Consider the following 23,201-nt stretch of genomic DNA (forward strand, 5'->3'; position numbering starts at 1 on the left):
TCTGCAGTCACCTTTGAGCCTTCTCTTCTCCAGGCTGAACAAACCCAGTTCCCTCAGCCTCTTGTGAGGACACCAAACCCAGATGTGGTACCACAGACGCCATCTCACCAGCACTGAATAGAGAAGTAATGCTTCTCTTGATATGCGAGCTACACTCCTGTTAATTCAGGCCACTGCGTGGTTGGCTTTCTTTACCCCAAGGGCATGCTGGTGACTCGTGTTGGTGGGGGCACCCTCAGGTCCTTTCCTGCCGAGCAGTCAGCTGGGTTCCTATCAGCTGGATTCTCCAGCTTGTCACGGTCCTGAATAGCAGGATCGGCCAGCAAAGACTGAGGAAAGGGTGAGAGGGCTTGTGATGGCCTTGCCTGGTGGGCAGTGATACTGGATTTAATGGTGGGAGCATCTTTGTAAGCGTGAGCGGTTGGTTCATCTTGGGAATAGTGACAAGAGAGAATCCCCAAAGTAAGAAAAGATGCTGGGTGAAATCAAAAGATGTGTTAGAAAAATGTATTCTGTACTAACGCATTTTGTATCCACAGGGACATATTTATTGTAGTGCAAGATGTCTGCCCTGAGGTTGATTTCTAACAGAACCTCCCAGCAGGCCATGTCTAACTCTGATTACACCTGGGAGTACGAGTACTACGAGTACGGGCCGGTGTCGTTTGAAGGCCTGAAGGCCCATAAATGTAAGTTCACTACAGACGTATTTTATTTCAGCTGAGCTTCCCCATCTTATTCACTGCCCTTCACTTATAGCTGATTATTGTACAGAAGTCTCTCTGAACTTTCTGATTTCTCAACAATTAGTTATTAGCCTCTTTACTGAATTATTAGAATTGTTTCTTTTTCTGTCTTTTTGTCGGCTGTTTTCATTATGTGTAGGAGCACCATGGATTTCTTGAGTGTAGTAGGAATTTCTCAGTACTAAGGAATAGCAGACTACTAAGAACTGTTTATAACAGCAGGTGCAGCCCCTGCTGCTTCTGGTGCCTACCTGCTGCAATCCATGTTCTGTTCTTGTTCCCGGTAATGTGAAAAGGGCATTGGTGGGCAGCCTTACTGCTTTTGTTTTTCTTTCATAAAAATGTGTAAAGCTTTCAAGAGACTTGAAAGAAGAATTTTCTTTTTTGAAGAAACTTTTATCATTAGGATTTTCTTCCTAGAATGCTTGTGTTAATGTAGTATTGTAATAATGCTGGAGCTGTTTAATTACAGTACAAGTAGAAAGTGGAGGATAGAGATCAGAGAGATGAAAATTATCTCCAAGAGGAGATTTAGCTAGGACAAACTAGTGCAACCAGGCCAATATTTATTGGACAATAAGTTTGGTTACAGTAACTTTGACTTCTAGATTTTTTTTTTTTTTTGGGGGGGGTAGGAGGAGGGTGAAGGAGAGACAGGGGAAGTTTTTTTTTTTTTTTTTTTTTTTCCTTTAAGCTCCTTTTTTTCCTTTAAAAAAAAAAAAAGGAACAAATGAACTCAAAACTCTGGGATGTGTTCTGCAAGCATTTTTCCAAAGAGAAGCAAGTCGTCTCATCCCACTGTTTTACAGCTTAATATTCTGTGCAAATGTTTAAGCACCAGTCTTTGAAGTAGCAGGGCAGGGTCCCCATCCAGTACTGGGGTGTTGGTCCAGGGTGGGATCCATGCTTCCTTCCTCATTCATTGTGATGAGGATTTGGACTGGGAAGGAGGAGGCTTGCAGTGGCAATCAGTAGCCCAGGAAAGCTGATCTGCTTTGCTTCTTGCTTCGGAAGGCTTTGGGGAGGCACTGGGAGAATCAGAAGAACTCACAGACGTTCTTACAACTTCTAAAAGACAAAAGCTAGACCAGAAGCTACTGTTTGGCCTGAATTGTACTTTTCCTTTATTTATTTATTTTTTTTTAAACAGAAGTCTGCTGATTATTCTCTGTGTTTTTACAAATGTTAGGTACTTGAAAAATGTAGGTTAGTTTTTATCATGTTTCCAATTTATATTCCTTTTTTCCACTTAATCAGAGACCAAACCTGATTACAGAGATCACTGATTAGGAAGATGAGCTGCCGTGTGTGTACTCACCATCTTCTTAGCTCTGTGTGTCAGTGTGATGGGAGAACAAATATAAATGATAGTTACCTCTGAACTGCTGGAGGTCTAGTGGTAAAATGAATCTCAGATTGCCGTTGAGCTGCTTGCCATGCTGGGTATGGCAGCTTGGCTTTGCTGTCTGGCTGTGCTGCTCGTAGAGCAGGAGGGCTCAGGATGACACTTGTTAGTGAACGGGACAGAGGAAACACCACCTCTCAGGTGGAGCTTGCTCTATCTGTGAAAGAGAGGGGCTAATAGCAGTATTGAATCAGTTACTTAGGAAGTCCCTTCTCCTTTTGTATTTTATCCCACTTTTTAACTGATAGATTGGAGTTGCCTCTCTTTACTATAGTGTTACTGCATTTTCAGTGGGTTGATTTTAATCTAGTAAAGGAACAGTCTATGTCTTTTGCATATGCGATGATATTTCAATAAATACCTTGTTCTAGGTAACTCCAGCTGAGTTGGGCCTATTGAGGATTGTGGAGGCAACATGGTCAAACGTTTAGTCACTGCAATCTGAATGTGTGAGAGAAGGTTATGTTAGGGCTACATTGTCATGGAGACCTTGAATACTTGACAAGTCCTCACTTTATTTGCTGGCTCTCTTTCTTTTTTTTTTTTTTTTAGCTATGTAAGAAATGTTAAACCCTTTTTTTTTTTTTTTTTTTTTTTTTGCACAGATGTATGCAGACTGATTTTCAGCTTTTGCTAACAAAGAATTTTAAATTCTGTAGAGGCAAGCATCATAAACGGTGAGGTTGGGGCTTTGTAGATGTGCTCCCACTTGGAAGTACTCCATCTTCCTCAGCTTTGCTATTCGAAGATTTTTGTAGTAAAGATAGAATCAAAATCAGTGATAAAAGAACTGATGTGAAAGCAATGAGGCTCTGCTTTGGTGATCTGGTTTACTATGTAAAGTTAAAATGGTGCTGTTGGCTTGTCTGTATGTTGTACAGGGAGCTGTAAGGAAAGCAAAGGAATAAACATCCTGAACTGTTGATGGGGAGGTGTGAGGTGCAGGGAGAAAGTGTCTGTGGTGCCACTCCGTGTGGAAAACACCTGCTCATATGGTTAGAGTACTGAAAAACAGAAGTGGCTGAGAAGGGTCCATCTTATTACTCTGCACTGAGAACAGGAAGGACCTTTATGGTACAACAGTCTCGGAATGCTGGTAGATGAATGTATATAAATTCCACCAAAGTCCAGAAATGAGTCTACAAGAGAAGAATCCAGTCCAACTGGAGAGGGCATGTACGTCTGTATTTTAACTTATGTTAAAAACTTAGAGTGGATTCCAGTTCAGGTGATGCAGGCTGGCAGCAGCACACTGCCAGCTGTAAAACATCTGTCCCCTCTTAAACTTAGAGGTGATTTCTTTGAATTTCTGATGTACCAAGGTATTTCACCCAATGTGAGGGAGCGCTGTGTTGGACTATAAGGTAAGATGAATTCTACAAGAGAAAGTCAGAGGCCGATTTGGATTTAGTGTTGATTTAGTTACAGTCAAATGGAGATTCCTAACAATTCAGCATACCAGAAAAAGAAATTCAGAAGCCTGTTCTCTGAAAGTAGAGAAAAAGTTATGTAAAGTGATTTGTAGAGAAAAATGCTTAAAAAACAATCTAATTCACAGAAATTATTTAATTAAAAAATAGTAAAAAAAACAAACAAACAAAAACAAACAAACAAACAAAAAAAGGGTGTTGGTGAGAAGAGGGGCTGTTTAAATGCCAAATGATCTTTCAAATATGAAAAAATCTTTTTCAAAAGCTGAAAGTACGTTCTGCCTGAGCAGAAGTGAAGGCAGAAACTAGAAATCAGAAAATCCAGAAAAGTAGGCACCAGATGTTTTATAAATTAAAAGTTTCTAAAGTAAATAGACAAAGATAACCAGGAGTTATCTGTGACTGGCAGAGATACAAACAATTTTTTGTGCATTTGGAACAGAAGAAGCCTTGGTAACATCAGAGAGAGGTAAAATAGGTAGGACTGTTAAGAGGATTATGAATTAGTGTTAGGAAGGCTGATACTAAAAGTTAGAAAGGTGATGGGATGCTTTCCTAATCTATTTGGAACTTGGCTGGTATTGTAAATGTAGTCTTAGCATTTATTTTGAATGCAAGTAGTTTGACGTGCCATTTATGTTGAATAAATGTTTAGAAATTAATAGGTTTGGATAATTTGCACTTAAATGAGTGAGACTGAAATGAAATACTAAAGAGGTTTCTGGCCTGCTGCTTTAATTTTAAAGAAACCCAAAGAACGTCATTGATGCAGCAGAGGGTTAGAAGTGTCAACAGCCACAGTGAAGCAAGATGTAGCTTTATGCTCAGTAGGCGTAGGAGTTCTCTTCCAGGGGGCAAAACACCAAACAAACCCTGAGGAAGGCTTGCTAATCATGAATTATGGGAGCACACAATACCAGCAGATGTGATTTTTGTGGGAAGTAGTAATTTTTCAATAAAGAAAAGTCAAGATTGTGTGATAATATTCATTTTTTCAACTTGATCAATATGATCTATGCATGTATTTCTAAAGCATCCTATTTGATCATATTTTGTTCTGCTCACCAGTGCAGTTGGTTAAGTGGTGAATTGCTTAATGGGGATATTTCTTTTCAGATCAAATTTGCAGGTACTGCAAAGTCTAAGATGATAAATAACCATGAACTATCTTGTATTAATAAGGTGAAATGCCTGATGAATCTTGAAACACCGAGTACAGGCTATACATACAGAATGATTCTGAAAATAATTTAGGGCTCACAACGCACAGAATTGCAAAAATAAACTCTTACCAGTACGCTTGAAGCTAAAAGGAATATTCCAAGCTTTGGAAAGTGTACAGAGCGTCAGTAAGGGGTGATTTTTTCCCCCATTTTCTACTCATCATGAAGACCTATACTTGATCTACCTTTGGTTATTTTAAAGGATGTTGAGGAGAGATGGAAAAAACTGGCAGTGAGAGACTTGAAACTTAACCTCCTTAGTTTACCAGAAAATGGGATTAAGGAGTGACTTGATTATGATCGAGTATTTTTACAGGGAGAAAATGTCGAGTTGCAGCAGGCACTTTTTCTTCACACAGAAAGAGCAAATGGTTACAATTGATTTCTAGTTTCCAGATCTGCCTTTAACGTGGAAGATGTTTCACAGTGGGAGTGTGATGAACCACTGGGGCCAAGTACCAGGCAGGAGGGCCGGTTCCTTGTTTTCTGGTGTCCTTAGTCAGTCCCATAGGAGACTGAGTGTTTGAGGTACTGGTAAATGTTTTGCACTGTTCCAGCTGGATTGGCTCAGATGGCTTGTCGAGGAGCTCTGCGTTCACTGGGGATCGCTGAGGTTTGGAGGTAGCTGTGGGACAAGAGCTTGTCCTGCCTGAGACTTTCCTTTGGCTTGTCTGTGTGTTAATTTTATTGAACTTTTACAGTGCAAGTGTTGAATATTTGCATAAACTAAAAATAAACAACTGCAAGGACAGGTGAAAAACCGACTGCAGGTCCTGGCCCAAGTCATGTTTTGGCTTGGTGCTCTGTAGTTCTGGGCTGTGGTTACCAATTGTTTGGAACTGCTTGTCCCACTTGTACCACTGAAAGACAGCTAAATCTTCCTAAGCCTGTCGTGCCAAAGAGATCTGTCAAAACCTGGAACCCCAGTGGTGTCAGGCAGAAATCATTCAAAGTAGCAGGAATTCTGTGCTATATAGGGACAGAGTTTTTTTCTGAAAATCAAATAATCCTGTTATCCGAGTTCTAGTGTTGAATTATTTCCAAAGCAGTGCTTGGATGTGGGCCAGGCATAACAAAAGAAGCTGCTTTTAGTTCAATAGCAGAGAATTCAGTCCCTTCCCGCTTTCAGCTTGTTTCTGGTTTGTCTGGATGTGAGTAAAATTTGGGCTAGAAATGAGAGGTTCAGTGTTAGCTTTCCATTCAGAAATAAATCTTATAATTCTTCCCATTTTGCCAACCAGGAATAAGATGCAAAGTTTTTGGGGATCTGTAGTCTCATACTGTATGTGGAAGGGAACTTTCTGCAAATGCAGGTGAAATACTGATCATATTATTTTCTCTTTTTCACCAGATTCCATTGTGATTGGATTTTGGGTTGGTCTTGCAGTTTTTGTCATCTTCATGTTCTTTGTCCTGACTCTGCTGACGAAGACTGGAGCGCCACATCAAGAGTGAGTCCAAAAACTGCAATAACAAATGCAGCCTTGGTGGCCTGTGTGGTGTCCTGCAGCCCACAAATGACCAGTGACAGTGCTGATGTTGCACTGGCTCAGAATATTATTTTTTTGTTTTGTACTCCATTCTTAGGAAAGGCTGTTGGGTGTCTTTAAAATATTTCTTTTGTTCCAAGTGTTTGAAAAAGGCACAAGTATTGACAGGGTAGATACAAATTAAATACAATGCAGGTACTGACTTAAGAATGTTGAAGCATGGAGGGTTTTACATGTTTGCATCTAAGTCCAAAACGTAGATGTTGGTAATATTTGCAAGATCTTCTCTTAACCCTGTAGCTCACCGAGCCTCCAGGTGTCTTAGTTTCTGCTGAAAAATTGCAGTAGATGGGGAAGTCCCAATCAGCTCCTTACTTCTTAGCACTAGAGTCCTCTTAATCACAAACAAAGCCTTTCTCCACCTCCTTCTGGCTGATCTGTATGTGCACACCATGCCTTGGCTCAACCACTTATCTGCAAGTCTGACACTTAACGCAGTTGTGCAGCACGCAGGCTATCAGTGTCCCTCTGAGAAAGTCTGAGCCCGCATCTCCTCCCACGTTTGCTTGTCATCAAGAAGAAATCAAAAGGCTCTCTGGAGGGTGAGAAGGCTCGCAGGCAGGTAGCAGTGATGAGGAGCTGATTGTGAAAGGCAATTGTCTGCCGTTATCGCTTCCTGACGCAGCCTGCCTGTCTCTGCCTCCAAGGGCCCTGTGCTGGTTACTCATATGAAGGCTGCATCTGACAGCTTGTAATAGCTTCTCTCCAGAGGCAGGCGCGTGTTAGGGAGGACCTGCGGGTACGGAGAACTCCTGGCTCTGCTCCTATGTTTTTGCTTCTCTGAGAAGGAAGCAAGCAGGAGAAGGAAGCAAGCAGAAGAATTCAGCTTCCCGGAAGTGACTTGCTGAATTTCATAGCTGGGATTTTTGCCTCCCTTACGTATTGTCAAAACAAAACAAAGAGAAAAGCCATGCTCTGCTCCCAAATATATTTAAAATCTTTGCAAATACTGGTGTGCTGTCTCTTTTCCCTGGGGATCTTTTTTCTTTGCTTAGCATCCAGGTCTGTACATATGTGAGTAATACAAGGTGGGGGAGGAAGTGATGAAGTCAAATACGTGACAATGAGAATTTTACATGGATATTTGTCAAAATGTTTGTGTGCTTGTAAAAGTGTACATTGAAGTAGCAGAGGGCTGCTTGATATATCTCACTGCATTTCTGCTTTCTTCATCAATATTCTTGGAACAGGCTGTCTAGAGAGTTTGTGAAACCTCCGTCTTTGGTCAACTTCCATGTCCAGATAAGGCCTCGAGCAACCTGACCTGAATTCACAGCTGGTCTTGCCTTGATCAGGGCATTGGACTAGGGACCTCCAAGGGTCCCTTCCATCCTAAATCTAAATATAGTTTTTTCTTCAGTTGTTGAACACAGCCTAGACATTTCCTTTCTGTACCTACTTTAAAATTCCTTGGCAGCTGTGAGAGCTGTATGCTTGTATATTTGTCCACTTATTTCATATGCTGAGTTGGTGCCTTTAACAAATCTACACTTGTTTTTTGAGATCTGATAACTTAATGTGTACAGTACTGGAAAAACAACATCCAGAGATACGCTAAGGGCAGCAAATACTATTGATGTATCTTATTTTTGCTGCGTATATATAAAAACTGGAGAACATAAACACCTACTTGCAAAAACAGTGTAGACTGTGGATTTATTTTGCCTGCATTTTGTCTTTACAGCTCACTGGATTCTTCATGACTCATAGTTTCATTAGTGGGCTGTCTTGCAGCCGTCCTTTAAAAATAGATGTTAATGGGATCCCTAGGTCTTGGGAGAAAGCCATCCTGGTTGATGGACGTGTCTCTGACTTCAGGAAGTCATTCTGGCTGTTCTTTAAAGTACCATTAACGCGAGAGAGAAGTGTAACTGGGTTCAGATGGATGGATCCAAAGTAGAATGCTCTGATTTTTCTAGTAATACGCTTTTCTTGGCTCAATATAAAGGGGTATGATAGCATGTTCTTTTTAAAACTGTACAAGATGTTCAGGTTTGGGTACATCCTCAGCCCAAGAGGAGAGGTTCAGGACATGGACGAGGAGGCAGAAATGCAATTAGTAAAGGAAATACCTCTTGCACTTTTCTTTTGTTCACTTGTATTAGTAGGTGTAGAACATTAGCTTGTCCAAAAAGAGGTCAATTATTTTTTCCATATTTCTGCCTGAAATTTTCTGAAATTTCTGTCTTACTCTTCTTTGTCACTCAGAAGACATTACCCTGTGTTTCTTCATGCTTTTAAAAAAAAAAGTCCTTAAAACATGTTTATCTAACAAATGTGCAAGTCTGCTCATGTAACCAGTCTGGCCCTTGTGATTACAAGGCTTCATGGAGGTATCGAGGCAGGGTTGCTTAAGCTACAGAGGAATCTGAAGTGACAGTCCTAAGTCAGTGGAAGGGTATACTGCAAACCAGTCTGTACCCTGACGGTACACTTGAATTTGTTGGGCAGAGGCCAGAGCTCAGTGCTGCAACCAGAACCCAGTACCACTGGCCAGAAAGATCCCAGAAGGGAGCCTAGTTTCCCTGCATTAGTTCCCTGGTGACTACTTGTTTGAGTGGTTTTCTTTAAGTGTGATGCTCGAGGTGTCTCGTGTTCTCTATCCTGCTCTTAATGGCAGCTTCTGGGACTTGGAATCCTCTTGGCCCAAATACGGCAATAGGAGTAGGTTGTGGTCTCTGCCATGGCTCTCCAAATAAAGAACTGGGATTTCTGAAACTGCTTGTCTTGTTTTATCAGTCTTCTGGAAAGATGTACACTGGGGCATGCTTGGGTACTGTAGTGGGCAAGACTATAAAAGTTTTTAGTCTAGTTTAAGTCTTCCCCAAAATACAGCAAGGTAGTGTTCATGAATTTCAGAATCTGACAATATGAGTGTATGCTAGATCATGTGCTCCCTGTTCAGACAGGATCGTTCTCTGTAATAAGTCCTCAAAAACTTGGCTGTTGTAAAATTTCTCTGCATCTTCTATTTCTCCATTTAAAACTTGATTCCTAGGCTTACAAGGTTTATTCTTAATGTGCTTGCCAGCTCCACTCTGTGCCACAAAACCATACAGCAAAACCCTATACGCAGCTCAGTGGGTGCTTTCAGCTGCATTACAAATATGTTAATGTCAGTCACCTGTTCTGAAGGTTATCATGGCATTATTCCAGTCTGTTTCGATCGATGATCCTTGTGGGTCCCTTCTGACTCAGGATATTTGGTGATTGGGTGTTTGCCTCCTGCTGTGTATCCAGTAGATCATCATTTAGCTAATCCTGTGTCTTGCATCGGTTTAAACATTAAACTTCTGCATGCTTCACTTTGAAATGCAGAATGAGCCAATATTGTTTTGACAAACTAGAGGACTGGTTTGATTTGAAGGCCAGTGTAACTGACTTTGTTAGGCTCTAATTCTTGTATAATGTCATAAAAGTAAATTAGCACTTGAAAATCGGGGATTTCTAGGATTAACTGTTGTCTGGGTCGAGCTCTTCTCACCTTCAGCTGTTTGTGGCTCCTGCACAGATCTGTGTAGACTGGAGCTGTTCTGAGCTAACACTTACAGAAAGCTCCAAGAGAAATGTCAAGATGTCTTTCCTTCCTGGGCTATGTTTCTGATTCTTTAAGCCTTCCAGTCTTTATAGTAGTCTGTTTAAATTTGGAAATCCGAATGACATTGACCGAGGTCAGTACAAATGACGGTTTGATGTCTGGACAACCAACCACCCAATTACTCCTTTAGTGACAGCAGCGTTACCTAATGTCTCTCAAAGGTTTTCACTATTGAAGATTTTTCTCAAAGCATTCTATGAAACTTTTTTTTTTTTTTGAACTTGCTACTGCTTGTTAGCTACCTAAGAGGAAATTCTGTAGGCTCATTCAGTGAGCTGAACTGGTTATTAAAATATACTGCTTGCTATAAGTGCCATTAAAGAACATGGGTGTTGATAACTTACTCCCATGGAAAATTACCAGTACAAATTGAGACTTGAAATAGCTTCAGCAGAAAATAAATAGTGCTGGCCTTTTAACTCCCTTGTAGATAAGCTATAGGGTTTCCTTTCTTCCTGATCGTAATGGCTGCTGAATCTTGATTTGATGGTGAGAATACCAATAATTCTACTTTCGTGCTCTCACTTGTTTTTTTTCTTATTTTCCCTAGCAATGCAGAACCTTCTGAAAAAAGATTCCGGATGAATAGCTTTGTGGCAGATTTTGGAAGACCTTTAGAATCGGAGAGAGTCTTTTCTCGTCAGATAGCTGAAGAATCCCGGTCACTTTTCCATTTCTGCATTAATGAAGTGGAACGCTTAGACAAAGCAAAACCAAATCAGAAAGGTCCAGGTCTGGAAAGTAATATCCACTTTCAGGAAGTTCCCAGGAGCAGTGGAACATTTGAGGAGGACCTGAATTGTCTTACAAAATTTAATATTCCTAACTTTGTGAACACTGAGCAGAACTCTTCCCTAGGTGAGGATGATCTCCTTATCTCAGAGCCGCCTATCATTTTAGAAAGCAAATCCGTCATGCAATCTTCCCATCGGATCCTTGACTGAAAATTTTTACTTTAAGGTAAAAAAAAAATAAATAATAAATCCTGGTGTTGTCCAGTTGGAAGCCCTTCTCATCCTTCTGTTTGTTTTTTTTTTCGGTAGAAGGTATTTCAGGCCCCTGCTTTTTTTTTTTTTTTCTTTTTAAAATTGTATGTAGGAATGGCTGTGCTTACAGAACAGTTTAGATGAGAAGTAAAACACTGAATGCCTTACTCCAATGCCTTCTGTCATCTAGGCCTTTTGTCCAGTATTGGGTTTGCTCCCTGTTGGTTTTGTTTGTTATTTTTGTTCATTTTGGTTTTAAATGACTGTTTATGTCCAACTTCTGAAGACACCATGACTTGCGGGGACTGTGAAGGCCAGAACCTGGCTTTGGGAGGTGTATGAGAACTCCTCAGCCAAGGAAAGTGTGAACTCAAACTACAGCTGAAGCAAGGAATAAGCAGGCAGCCGCTGGGGAGATTCTGCAGCTTCTGCCGCTCCCCAAAAGGACTTCTGAAACAGCAGCACGATGGATACCTGCATGGAATTAATTTGTACTTCTAATGCCTAACTGCTTTTAGGTGCAGGTGAGACCCATTTTACAAGCTTCCAGAGGGAATACCTTGTATATTAAATGGTTCTGTTACTGTGTTTACAAACTGCTGCCACCACCTGCTGCCTGGTAGAAGCAAATTGGTGCCTGTAGTTATGGTACTTCAGAGCCACGTTCTGTTGGCCTTGGAATTAGTATCCAACACACATTAATTTGTTTTTTGTTGTTGATGTGAACTGCCAGTTGGGTAATGCAGAATTCAGTAGCTAGATCACAGGAAACCAGATGAAAAATATTCTTCTTTTGCCAACAGAGTTAACGTGCCACTACCACTTTGTATGTAATTCATGCTTTGCTTATCAGCTGAACCTTCCTGTGCCTTCCAGCTCTAGAAACTGCCCTTTTTGGACCAGACAGCCAGTGAAGGGCTTAGGAGGCTTTGAGTTGTTCTGAAGCAGCCAGCTCCAGAAGCATAGCTGAGCTGTACTTGCTCCATCTTTCTGTACTTGGTTGGGATGGTGGTGTAACCACAACTATTCCCCAGGTAAGGGTTTTTTAAGAAAACAAGTAGATGTAATTTCAATCTGTGTTTCATTTTTAGAGAAGAATTAAGGTTCTGAACCTTAGTTTTTTTTTTTTTTTTTTTTTTTTTTGTCAGCTTTCTTGAAGAGATGGTTAGCTAGTGGCTGAATGGTTTTAGAGCAAGCGTGTGGAGGGCAGAAGAACCAGGTTTGCTGGATTTTGAGTTAACAGTGCTTTGTAGGAAGCTCTTCATGTGTATCAAAGTAGGGGGCTCAAGATCCCAGCTTAACTGGATTATTTTTTCTTTTGAAAGTAACCTGCTTTGTATACAACATGGTTTTGTCCAAATGAACATGTAGCAGTGGCCTGCTGATATAATCTTCTGAGATGCAGATTCTGATGAATTCATTCTTTTCCTTTCAAATGACAAATAGGGGAAAAAAGCAACGAATGGGTTATGCATTTAAAGAATATAGGAAGAGGAAGAAACCTCTCTCTTCATCTCCCTTGCCTTTATTGCAAACCACTGACACCTACATTTCCTGATTTCAAATGTAATTTCTTGCACCTTTTCCTTGCACATTAAGTAGGGGTTAAAAGCATGGGCTATTTCAAACTGGCAGATTATTGTTGAAAATACTTCCCAAGAAAAGCCTGAAGTGAAGTCTGTATTAAACGAGTACAGCTGTGTAGATTGCCACAGAGGTGTCTCGTATCTTACAGTGCAGGAGCGGCCTCCTGTCACTGTGAGTGCTTAACCATGAGTACAGAGGCTGTAGCTTTTGTGGGCTTCCATTTCTTTTTTTTCCTTCCCAGATTAGTTCCTGTCCCTTTCCTTAGCGTTGGTACTGCATATGTCCAGAAAGCACCAGGAACTGGAAGTGTCTCTGTCAATAGATTTTTTTGACAGCACAAATAGACAAAAATCTATATAGCTGTCTCTCACAGCTGTTCTTAAATAAGTGTTCTCCAGTGATGTCAGAAAGTTTGCAGAGTATAGTTCTTTCAATCCCACGTTTTAAAATACAGTTTTGGAAAGGACTAAAACTTTCATTGTAGCCTGTATACGTGTAAACGTGCCTTGCCAAAATCACCTTAGCTAGGGCAATCAACCATCTTGCTCTGCAGAAAAAACCTAGGTGGTTCCAGAGTGTAATTCCTCTTTGCTCAACTGTTCAAGCTGAGTGGAAAAGGGCTGTGCTGTGAATGTGGTAGCTGCTTCCTGCTGAGGGAGCTCAGGCATCTCACCTGTCTAATGGGAAGTTTTTGTCTGAGCTCAAGCTCGAATGTGATAGAATAGTGGTCCTGCTAGCAAGGTCTGCTGCTTCTAAATGTGGCTTTTATAACTTTTTTCTGGACGAGTGAGCTGCTTGCAGTGAAATTTGATCTTTTCTTCCCCCCTTTGCCAATCTTGAAAACAAATTGCTGCTTAAGTGGGGAAAACCTGTGCAAAAGAAATTATCCATTTCTTCTGCTATTGAGAAACGAAGCTTATTTTGAAAGCTAGATACCAAAATCATGAAGGCTGGGCTCTAGAAAAAGAAAAGCTCGCTATTCACTGTGGTCTAAGCTTTTCTTCCCCCACCTTAAATCTTCAAGCTTTTTGTTTAGGAGCATAATTGTTGCTTTTGGGGAGACGGGAAAAGTGTTCATGTGTATGGAAGATGGTGACACTTAATTCCTAGATGACAGGCATTTAATAAAATGACCAAGGGCTAATACCAACTGGGCATGCTACACATTTGAATTGCATTCTTAGTGTCCTTTGGAAGCATGTATTAATCCTGTAAGAGTAATTAAACATTTTGATCCTGCTTCTGTTCTTCATCGTGTCTCCTTTCTGTTTTAACCATGCCCTTCAAGCTCCTTTTGACAGGTAAACAACCATACAGCCTGCACTTTGCGCAGCTCTGATGTGGCTTGAGAAACACTGTGGCAACCATGCGGTTCAGCCTTGTGCTCTGCTTGTGCATTAGAACAGTCAAAGGCAAATACAGAAACTTTTTGTAGTCTTCAAAAGCAATTATTTTAAAACTGGTCTTATTTTCTTTTTCTTTCTTAAGAACTAATAGACATGATGATTTGTCTCATGAGAAAAGGGACTGGTATAATAATCAACTTTATATGTGTTTTTTTTTTTTAAAGAAAAGTGCATTCTTCCCCAGAAAGCCAGCATCAGGCAAAGTAAATGAAAAGTGTTTTGACCAGGGTAATTGTTCAAAAGGAATACTTGGAACTTAATGGTCTTCCCATCTTCATGTCTGAAAATGGAATTATTGAAAGCTTTCTAACTGCTTGGGCTGACCATTTTATAGCCTATTCTCAAAATTTACTGTAAGTACAGCGCCTGTGATAGACTTAACTTCACAGGGATAATTGCATATGTTTGTTAGCCTAAGTATGTATTGTGTAACAACTCTTACTAGGGCAAGTTATGTATTCCAGTTTTCAAAAGTAAATATTTTTTTCTGTGTATAAACAAGTTTTAGTTATGTACCTTTAAAAAAAATAACAGTGAAATCAGGAGACATCTGCTGATAGAGAAAAGAAAGAGGAAGGTAAAACCATGAATTTCTCTACTGAAATCTAATGACGTACTGTCTGCGAGGCTAAAAGGCAAAGTAAGTGATGTGAACATCATTTAAAATATTTAGCATTTATACATCTGAGCTGCAGCTCCTGAACTCTTTAATACTGACGCTTTTGTCATTCTGTGAGGAAAAGAACCCCATACAACCATTTACAAGCCTGTGGCAAAGAAGGAATTAAACTGTGCTCTTCTTATACTCACTCCTGTCCTTCTGGCAATGACAGATGATAAAGCCAGGTCACCTGGAGCCATGGTGATCCCTGAAGTCATGCTATAGCCTCAGGGACTGACAGCCAAGGACAGCACAGAGCCTTTCACCATGCATTATTCCAGCAAGAGTTGGAGGCCTGTGCTCTCTTGATTTTGAACAATAGGAATACAGTTAACAGTGTGTAAAGCTAAACATTACAATTCACATTTAACAGACAGCTGTTCAGAGTCCAGGCAAAATTGGAGTAAAGCAAAATTTGAATATTTAGTGGTAATGGGAGTCTGGTTTTTATTCTTTTTCCAGTATAGGTTAAAGATGAGAGAGGGGGAGAGTTGAAAATGTATTATGTACTATCAAATAAAGTCTTCATCCATGACAATAACCTATTTAATTTGTTACATGAGTAATTTTGGTGTGTTTCAGAGAACTTGAAAGAGAACAGTGCTTGTGTGTCTGCCACCTCTGCTGTGACTCTTCTGCACATGCTGTTCTCCTTTATCAAACCAGCTGTCTTATCTATAATCTAGGTCACTGAGTCACCAAAGCCAGCTGCCTGCTTGATTTCCTCATGGTAAATGCCTTACAAATTTAAAGACAAGCTTTAGTGAATGCACAAATACATAAATGCCTATGAGAACTTAGTATAAATCATATTCTGTCTTACAGTAAAGGTAAAAATTGACTGAAGGAGAACTTAATGTGAAATTTAGTTCAAACAGTTTAAAAGACACAGCATTTGCTGGGATTCCAATACAAGAATTTTAAAAGGTACGTGAATGAACTGCACAAATGCTTAAGATAATTCTTTCTACAGCCTGGAGTGAAGTAGTCACTGCTCCAAGACTGTCTGAACTTAAAAAGCAATTGGACCGAGCACTTAGTCACATGGTCTAAACTTTTGGGTAGACCTGTGCAGTGTCAGGAGTTGGACTTGATGATCGTTGTGGGTCCCTTCCAACTCAGGATATTCTATGATTCTATATACACCTGATATTTTATAAGATGTGTAAATACAACACTACTTCTATATGAATATAGACCAGTACTTCATTATTTGGGGAGAAAACTGAAGCTGAAAAACAGCTTAATATACTAACTCTGGTTGTTTCATATTCATCCTTGACTTTTTTTTTTTAAATATATATGTGCATATGTTTTAGATTTGTGTGTACTCAAACATCTTGCACTGTTACTTGACACTTGACACTTGTAAATAGCTGCCTGTGCCTACGTGGTGCAAGTGGTACTATTTTGAGCTTTATGCACTGTTGCATGCTTGTATAAGCCAAAATGCGTGCTTACCACTGGTCCCTAATGAAGTGTGACATATAAATACATACACACAGCTCTGAACAATATCATTTTTGATTTGAAGCTTAGCTTCACAAGGCAAAATCAATAACAAAATACAGTGTAGAATGAACACAATTACAGGAGAGGACCTCAGGCGTACATTCTAGCTTTTAGCTTGTCTTTGCTCTAAGTATCATTGATTGAGCTAGAACCTCAGAGTATGGCCTACATAATTCTTAAGGAGTTAATTGTCACATTGTCAGACTAGTAATTGACTGATTTTATTGTTCAAAAACCTATTCTTCCAGCGACTAAATATCTACCTTCAATTTTCTTTACTATATTTTCATTTTCTTCTACTTTTTCTACCCTCTTACCAAGATAAGAGTTTGTTTTTTTCCAGATGACAGCTGTAACCGCTGTTTTCTTCCCCCCTTCCCATTTCCTTCTGGAGCAGGGCAGCCCACGTTACATTACAGTGATGCAGCAGGAAGGCCTCCTACGCTAGCCCCTATCTTACAGGGGTAAGTACACTTAGGTGCGTGCACATTAACAGGATAGGAGGTGTGGTGGTATCTCTAACATTCAGCTTCTTACCTGCTGTGTTGTCCACCACTTCAGCAGAATGGCAACGGAAAGTGGCTGCCCTGCTCCTCAAGCATTTAAAAACTTGAAAGGGATCTTAAAGAAATCAGAAAGTTTTATAGGTTAGAGAGGGAGACGCAAAATGGTGGAAGAGAAGTCCATGCCCTACTGTATGGTAGCTATTAGTAACACTATACAGTAAAAATACAGGCATTAAGGATATTCAGGAATGTTCAATAGCATCTGAAAAGGTTACATGGAATTTTTCAACAGAATAACCTCAAAGTTCCTCACATTTTAAAAAAAATAGTGCATGACCTTTATTACTAACAAAATATAACATACACTTGGACTGCAGTGTAGCTTAATGCTCTCCCTTTGAAGCAGCAAGATTTCAGGTAAGATCAATGTAATTAAATGCACAAGCATTATATCAATGATTTCTCATAACATTTCCTACATATATATGTAACTGAACACTGTAAGGTGATTACACAAGCAGAATTCTATCTGATCATGTCTTCCAACAGTTATCTGTTATGCTGAATCCACTGGAATTAGGTGCTGGAATAACAACGCCTTGTTTCTGCAGTTCTCGTAAAACATCTAAAATTGAATCCAATTCCACTCGAAATTTCTCCAGTTCTTGATTCTTCTGTTGTGCAAGTTTTCTCCACTTCTCAGCTTCGTGGGTTTGCCTTGCTTCAGTGATGTGTTGTGTTGCCTGCAAATTACAAGCAAGTCAGCATTGTGATTTTCTAGTCAAATATTCAGTTACCACTGCTCCTTTGCAAAAATATACCACTTCATTTTATTTGATGCTCAGTCTCAAAGCCCGGTGCTGATGTTAAGTGGGAACAAGTTGTTCCAAACGTTACAAAAAATTGTTCTCATGGCAATATACTGCCTTTAGATATTTGCACTGATGACAGAAGGGTAGAAGCCATCACTGACTAATGAGCCTCAGGAGAATTTGACTTAGCCTCTCCAAAGCAGCAATTAAAAGTTTGAATATATTAGACAAAATTGATCACATAATGTAGAGCCCTTTGTAATCAAAATGAGCTTTTTGAATTGCCATTTAAATGTGTTAATTAAAGAACACCGCAGCAGAAACAAACAAAATCTGAATTACATATTCTGTGCTACTGCTGTGCTTTTCAAAGCCAGCGGTTGTATGAATTATCAGCAAATATCACTGACTAGGGTCTGAAGCTGCCGCAGATACACAGTTGAATTAGTTTTCACATGAATCCATGGCATAATCCTATTGGATTACCCAACATAAAGTGTCACAGGAAATCAGAAAGTAACCACCACTATTAAGCTCTAATAGATTCTTAAAAGAAATCTCTATCACTTAAAGGACATTTGTAGTTTGGTACCAAGGACAAGCCGTTACTGCCTTGTTCAGCAATCAGTTTTTCCATACATTGTTCGGTTCAGGTTTGTTACCGTTTGTTCTGAGGACTGTTTGGCTCCCCACTGCATGTGATTAAGGGTACAAAACTAGAACAAATAAAACCTAAAGCTTCATGCATAGCAAAGCTAATAACAGCAGAAAAGATGAAATTACTTATTACGTAGTATCATTTCTGTGTTTTGTTGTTGTTTCTGTTTTTTTAAATAATACATTTAAAAACATTTCAGTAAATATTATGGGTCATGTAAGGATTTCAGAAGAGATGGATCACAAACTAGACAGCAGCTGGTATTTTACAGAAATGAAAGGAAGTTATCACAGCATACAAAAGCAAATGAATAGCGTAAAAAAGTAATTGCATTACAGTTGCCTTAGTATGACAGAATGCAAACAAAAAGAGTCATCAGTGGTGGTAGAGTTTGTTTTTAATCTACAGGCTTGTTTTATGCACAGTTCTTTTTTGGAATTAAAGATCTGTTGTAGAAATGTGTGAGAAAAGTCTTCTACCATGAACAATTCTGTACCTAACTGGGAATTCCTTGAGATCTGGTTCAAAACTGTAGAACAAACTCCACAAGCTATGAACTGCTACAGGTTTGATTGTTTTCTAGTCCAACTGTCCTTTGGTTTTACTTAATTACATGAAGTCAAAGTTAAAACAATAAATAAAACACTCAAACATTGAAACGATGGAAGTGTTGAAAAATTTGTATGGACTAGGAAACAGTCTCCAGCTGATAGCAGCTCCCCATATAGAGAGATCAGGTTAGAGGCTATGATATAAAATCTAAAATCAACAACAAAAAGCAAAACTGTTTTGCCCATTCAGGTGATACAAATGTCAGACACAAGGAGCTGTGTCAAAGACCCAACTGTCAAACAAACATTAGGCAATTATACAGAATTTTTAGTGTGTACACGATGAAGGGTTTTTTTTGTTGTTTAGGGTAGTAAATGTAGTCGACAGCTGCAAGATGTTTCTCTGCCTGCTTTTATATGCAGCTTTCCTGAAGGGGACTTCTAGGACTAGAAAGTAAAATTAAGAGTTTAGTCGAGGAATATATCACAGCTTAATAAACTAAATTACAAACTCTTGTCACATGTTCAATGGCCAGCTTTCACGGTGTAATTGACGCAAGGGATTGCTGACTAGCACCACATTCATTGTATCAGCAGGCCAAACCATGGCTGTATCAAAAAATATTTGCCCCCATCTCCAGTATGGGGTAAATGAGCCTGTGCACATACCATAACGTTACAGTTCTAACAATAAATTGCCCTTGAGCAGTAAATGCAGAATATGCTGTGGTGTACCTTTTGAAGTTCTTGTTCTCTTTCTGCATATCTGGTCTCTATATGCTTGATTTTCTTTTCCAGACACAAGAAGTGCTTCATTTCGGGACTCTGGCTCTCCTTTGCCTCTCTAAGTTCTTCCAACAATTTAGCCACCTAAAATTTCAGATAACTGATGAAGATTTCATACAGTACTTAACACTGATAACAACAGGTGCCTTGCAAAGTGTATTTGTGTTGTTTAATGACTATTTAAAAGCTGTAGAAGGGGAGATTTAGAAGAGAAATATCTCCTTTATTTGAAAGCTTGAATAGCGGCTCAGGGATTTTATCTTTTGTTTGTGTGAAGTGGCCTAAAGATAAGAAAGTCTAGTCCTTTTTTGATAAATCCAATCCTGTTTGTAATGAGCCATAAAATGATTACTCACAGTCAATTTTTATACTTCTAAGCACACTAAAAAATTAATAGATAATATGATTAAAAACTTTCTCACACTCTGTTCTCCTCATACACACTGGATAAAGATCACATATAAAATGCATCAGTTAAACTCATTTCTCAGGAATAGATTAAGAAAAAACATGCTGCTAACACACATGATCAAACCCCTTTGGTCTAATAACTGGCAGGTCAAATCAGCTCAACGGATGACTTGCAATTGATTTTCCAAAGCCTCCAGAAATTTAGGTATGTTTTCTTATAAAGCTCTATTGCTTTATTCTCATTTTTTTCCTCTTTCAACTTGATATTTTTTCTTTTAACATACTAAGTTTTTTTGTTCACTTTCTTAATGTCTAATGAGTAAATTAAAGTGAAAGCTTTACATAGTCTTTTATCACAACCCTCAAGTCCCCTTATCCAATATCCCAGCACTAACCCTCTTCAAAAAATATATATATTCTCAGATATAATTGATGTAGGAGATACTGATAAAAGTACTGTTTCTAAGGCTTATTTGACTATATATTACTTGAGGTATTTCATTACAAGGATGAAAAAGAAATTTTTGTAAGGTACACGGAATCCAAATTTACATATACCTCTTTTTGTAGGAGTTCCTCTCGCATTTGTGAAACCAGAAGGGCTTCCTGATGTCTCTGGTGTTCACTGATTTGTTCTTGGAGATGTTTTATTAATATCTACAAAAAAAAAGATTAAGTATAGTTATCACTAACAAATTCTTATGACAACATATGAAAACCTATACAGGAAAAACACACCAGAAATATAATAAGTGTTGTAGTACTGCAGTTACAAGCAATGCATATATTAAAAGCTACTACTGATTCTAAAATTACCCAAATTGTTACACAGCACACATGTACATATATAGTACGCAAAAACAACTTTCATCATCAGTTTCCTTCCCTCAGTTAAAATATCGAGAGAGAATCTGAATCCTTTAGTGCTTCCTACCTTCATACTGTAGGCATTTTCTCCCCAAATTTTATTGCACAAATATAATTGGAGATCTAGATCCTCTTGGACAATACTCACTCCGCTATCTGCTTCACATCATAAGTGACCCAGAAGGTGCCTGGAGAGCATCAGTGACAACTTCTTGACCCGGGTGAGAGAGGACCTAATTAGAAGAGATCCTCTGCTGAGCATCAAACTCACAAGGAAGGACTCACTGGGGATGTGAAGGTCAAATACAACCTTGGCTGCAATGGCCATGAGATGGTGGAATTCAGAATCCACCAGGGAATGGCAAAAAGCAAGGTAACAGTCCTGGACTTCACGAGAGCAGGCTTTGGCCTCTGAAGGGATGTGCTCGGATGAGTCTAAAGGATTGGGCCATGGAGGGAAGGGGGGCCCAAGAAAACTGATTGATAGTCAAGGATCCTCCTCCAGGCTTGAGGACAGTCTACCCCAACAAGCAGCAAGTCAAATGCCAGAAGGTCTGCATGGACAAACAAGTAGCTCCTTGCCTAACTCAATGCAAAAAGGAAGCACACAGGAGGTGGAAGCAGGGATTGGTGACTTTGGAGGAATATGGAGGCATTATCCAAGTATGCAGAGAGGTGAACAAGTCAGTCTAAGCCCACCTGGAATTGAAACTGGTGAGAGGAACAAAGGCAAAGAGCTTCGCTAAGTATGTAAGCGGCAAACAGAAGGCTAGCGAATGTGCGTTCCTGCTGCTGAACAGGGCAGGCACCCTAGTGATACAGAACAGGGAAAGGCTGAGGTACTGAGTGACTTTTTGCCTTTGTCTTTCCTAGTGAGACTAGCCTTCAAGAATGCAAGGCTCCAGAGACCAGGGGACAAGTCTGAAGCAAGGAAGATGTACGCTTGGTGGAAGAGGATCAGGTTACAGAATACGCAAACTGGACATACAGGAATCCATGGACCCGGATGGGTAGCTACCATGAGTGCTGAGTGTAAACATCACTCCTTCCTTCAAAAGAGCAAGAAGGAAGTCTCAGGGAACTACAGGCCAGTCAGCCTCACAACTTGATCCCTGGGAAGGTGACGGAGCAACTAATCCTGCAAACCATTTGCAAGCACATTAAAAACAAGAAAGTGATTGCTAGTAGTGAGCATGGACTCAAAAATTGGAAGTCATGCTCGACCAACCCAATAATGCTCTATGATGAAACAACTAGCTTGAGGGGAGAACTGTGGATATTGTCTACCTTGACTTCAGTATGGCTTTCAACACTGCCTCCTATAAGACTATCATAGAAAAGCTGATGAAATAAGGGCTGGATGAGCAGACAGTGAGGTAGATTGAAAACTGACTGAATGGCTAGGCCCATTCAGGGCAGTAATTAGTGGAATCAAGCATAGTTGGAGACCAGTAACTATGGAGTACCTCTGGGATCAATAGTGGGTCCAATCCTGCTCAACATCTTCATCAATTACCTGGACGGTGGAACAGAGTGTATTTTCCACAAGATTTCTGATAGGACATAGAACTGGGAGTGGCTGATGGCTATGCTGTCACTGAGTGACCTGGCCAAGAGGACCCTCCATGAAGGAACATGCACAGTCCTGTCTGCAGGAGAGGAAGAGAGGAACAACCCCAGGCACCAGTTCATGCTAGGGGCTGATCAGCCGGAAAGCAGCTTTGCAAAAAAAAAAAAAAAAAAAAAAAAAAAAGAACCTGGGGGTCCTGGTGGTGGACACCAAGTTAAATAAAACACTAATGATATCCTGGAGGGCATTAGGAGGAGTGTTGCGAGTAAGTCAATGGAGGTGATCCTCTCTCCTCTGCTCAGCACTGGTAAAGCCACACCTGGAATGCTGTATCCAGCTGTGGGCTCCCCACTGCAAGAGAGACCTGGACATACTAAAGAGAGTCCTGCAAAGGGCAACTAAAGATGATGAAGGAACTGCAGCATTTTTGTAATAAGGAAAAGCTGAGAGCTGGGACTGTTCAGCCTGGAGAAGAGGAGGTTCAGAGCATCTTATCAATGTATATAAACACCTGAAGGGAAGGTGTGCAGAAGAGAGAGCCAGGCTCTGGCACAACAGTGCACAGTAGCAGGACAAGAAGCAGTGGCCACAACCTCAAAGACAGGAGGTTCCCTTTAAGTGTCAAGGAAGGCTTCTTTAGTGTGCAGGTGACCGAGCACTGGTACAGGGTGCCCAGAGAGGTGGTGGAATCTCCATCCTTGGAGATCTTCAAAAGTCACCTGGACATAGCCTTGGCAACCTGCCCTGGGTGTCCCTGCTTGAGCAGGTGGTTGGACCAGATGACTTCCAGAAGTCCCTTCCAGCCTCTGCCATTTTGATTCTCTGAATACAGTAGCACAGGCCCATTTCTGAAACAATACATCCTACTTAAAAGGAAAATAAAAGTTACAGATACTTGTTGAAATCATTTGTTTCCAGATTGCTATGTGTCTATGA

General features: G+C 40.0%; 2 protein-coding genes across 3 annotated transcripts in view; one reads left to right on the forward strand and one right to left on the reverse strand.

Annotated features, from left to right (window-relative positions):
* Window positions 1-562: 562 nt before the first annotated feature.
* On the forward strand, window positions 563-11,317 carry MRAP2 (melanocortin 2 receptor accessory protein 2; the record flags this gene model as incomplete). Its single annotated transcript, XM_082757321.1, has 4 exons — window positions 563-689; window positions 6,156-6,255; window positions 10,503-10,912; window positions 11,225-11,317. 3 exons carry the CDS (start codon window positions 563-565, stop codon window positions 10,894-10,896), a joined length of 621 nt encoding a protein of 206 aa, XP_082613447.1. The 3' UTR covers window positions 10,897-10,912; window positions 11,225-11,317.
* A 5,045-nt stretch (window positions 11,318-16,362) lies between these two features.
* CEP162 (centrosomal protein 162) overlaps window positions 16,363-23,201 on the reverse strand; it is a 42,039-nt gene continuing 35,200 nt past the window's right edge. For both annotated transcript variants that reach the window (XM_082755958.1, XM_082755959.1), the window contains 3 exons: window positions 20,387-20,485; window positions 19,367-19,501; window positions 16,363-17,353 (listed from right to left, as the gene is read on the reverse strand). In XM_082755958.1, coding sequence (XP_082612084.1) covers window positions 17,144-17,353; window positions 19,367-19,501; window positions 20,387-20,485 — 444 coding nt within the window. In that variant the 3' untranslated portion in view covers window positions 16,363-17,143. The remainder of the gene's footprint in view (window positions 17,354-19,366; window positions 19,502-20,386; window positions 20,486-23,201) is intronic.

This window comes from Aythya marila (assembly GCF_965140915.1).
Source record: "Aythya marila genome assembly, chromosome: 3".
In the NCBI taxonomy this organism is placed as follows: domain Eukaryota; kingdom Metazoa; phylum Chordata; class Aves; order Anseriformes; family Anatidae; genus Aythya; species Aythya marila.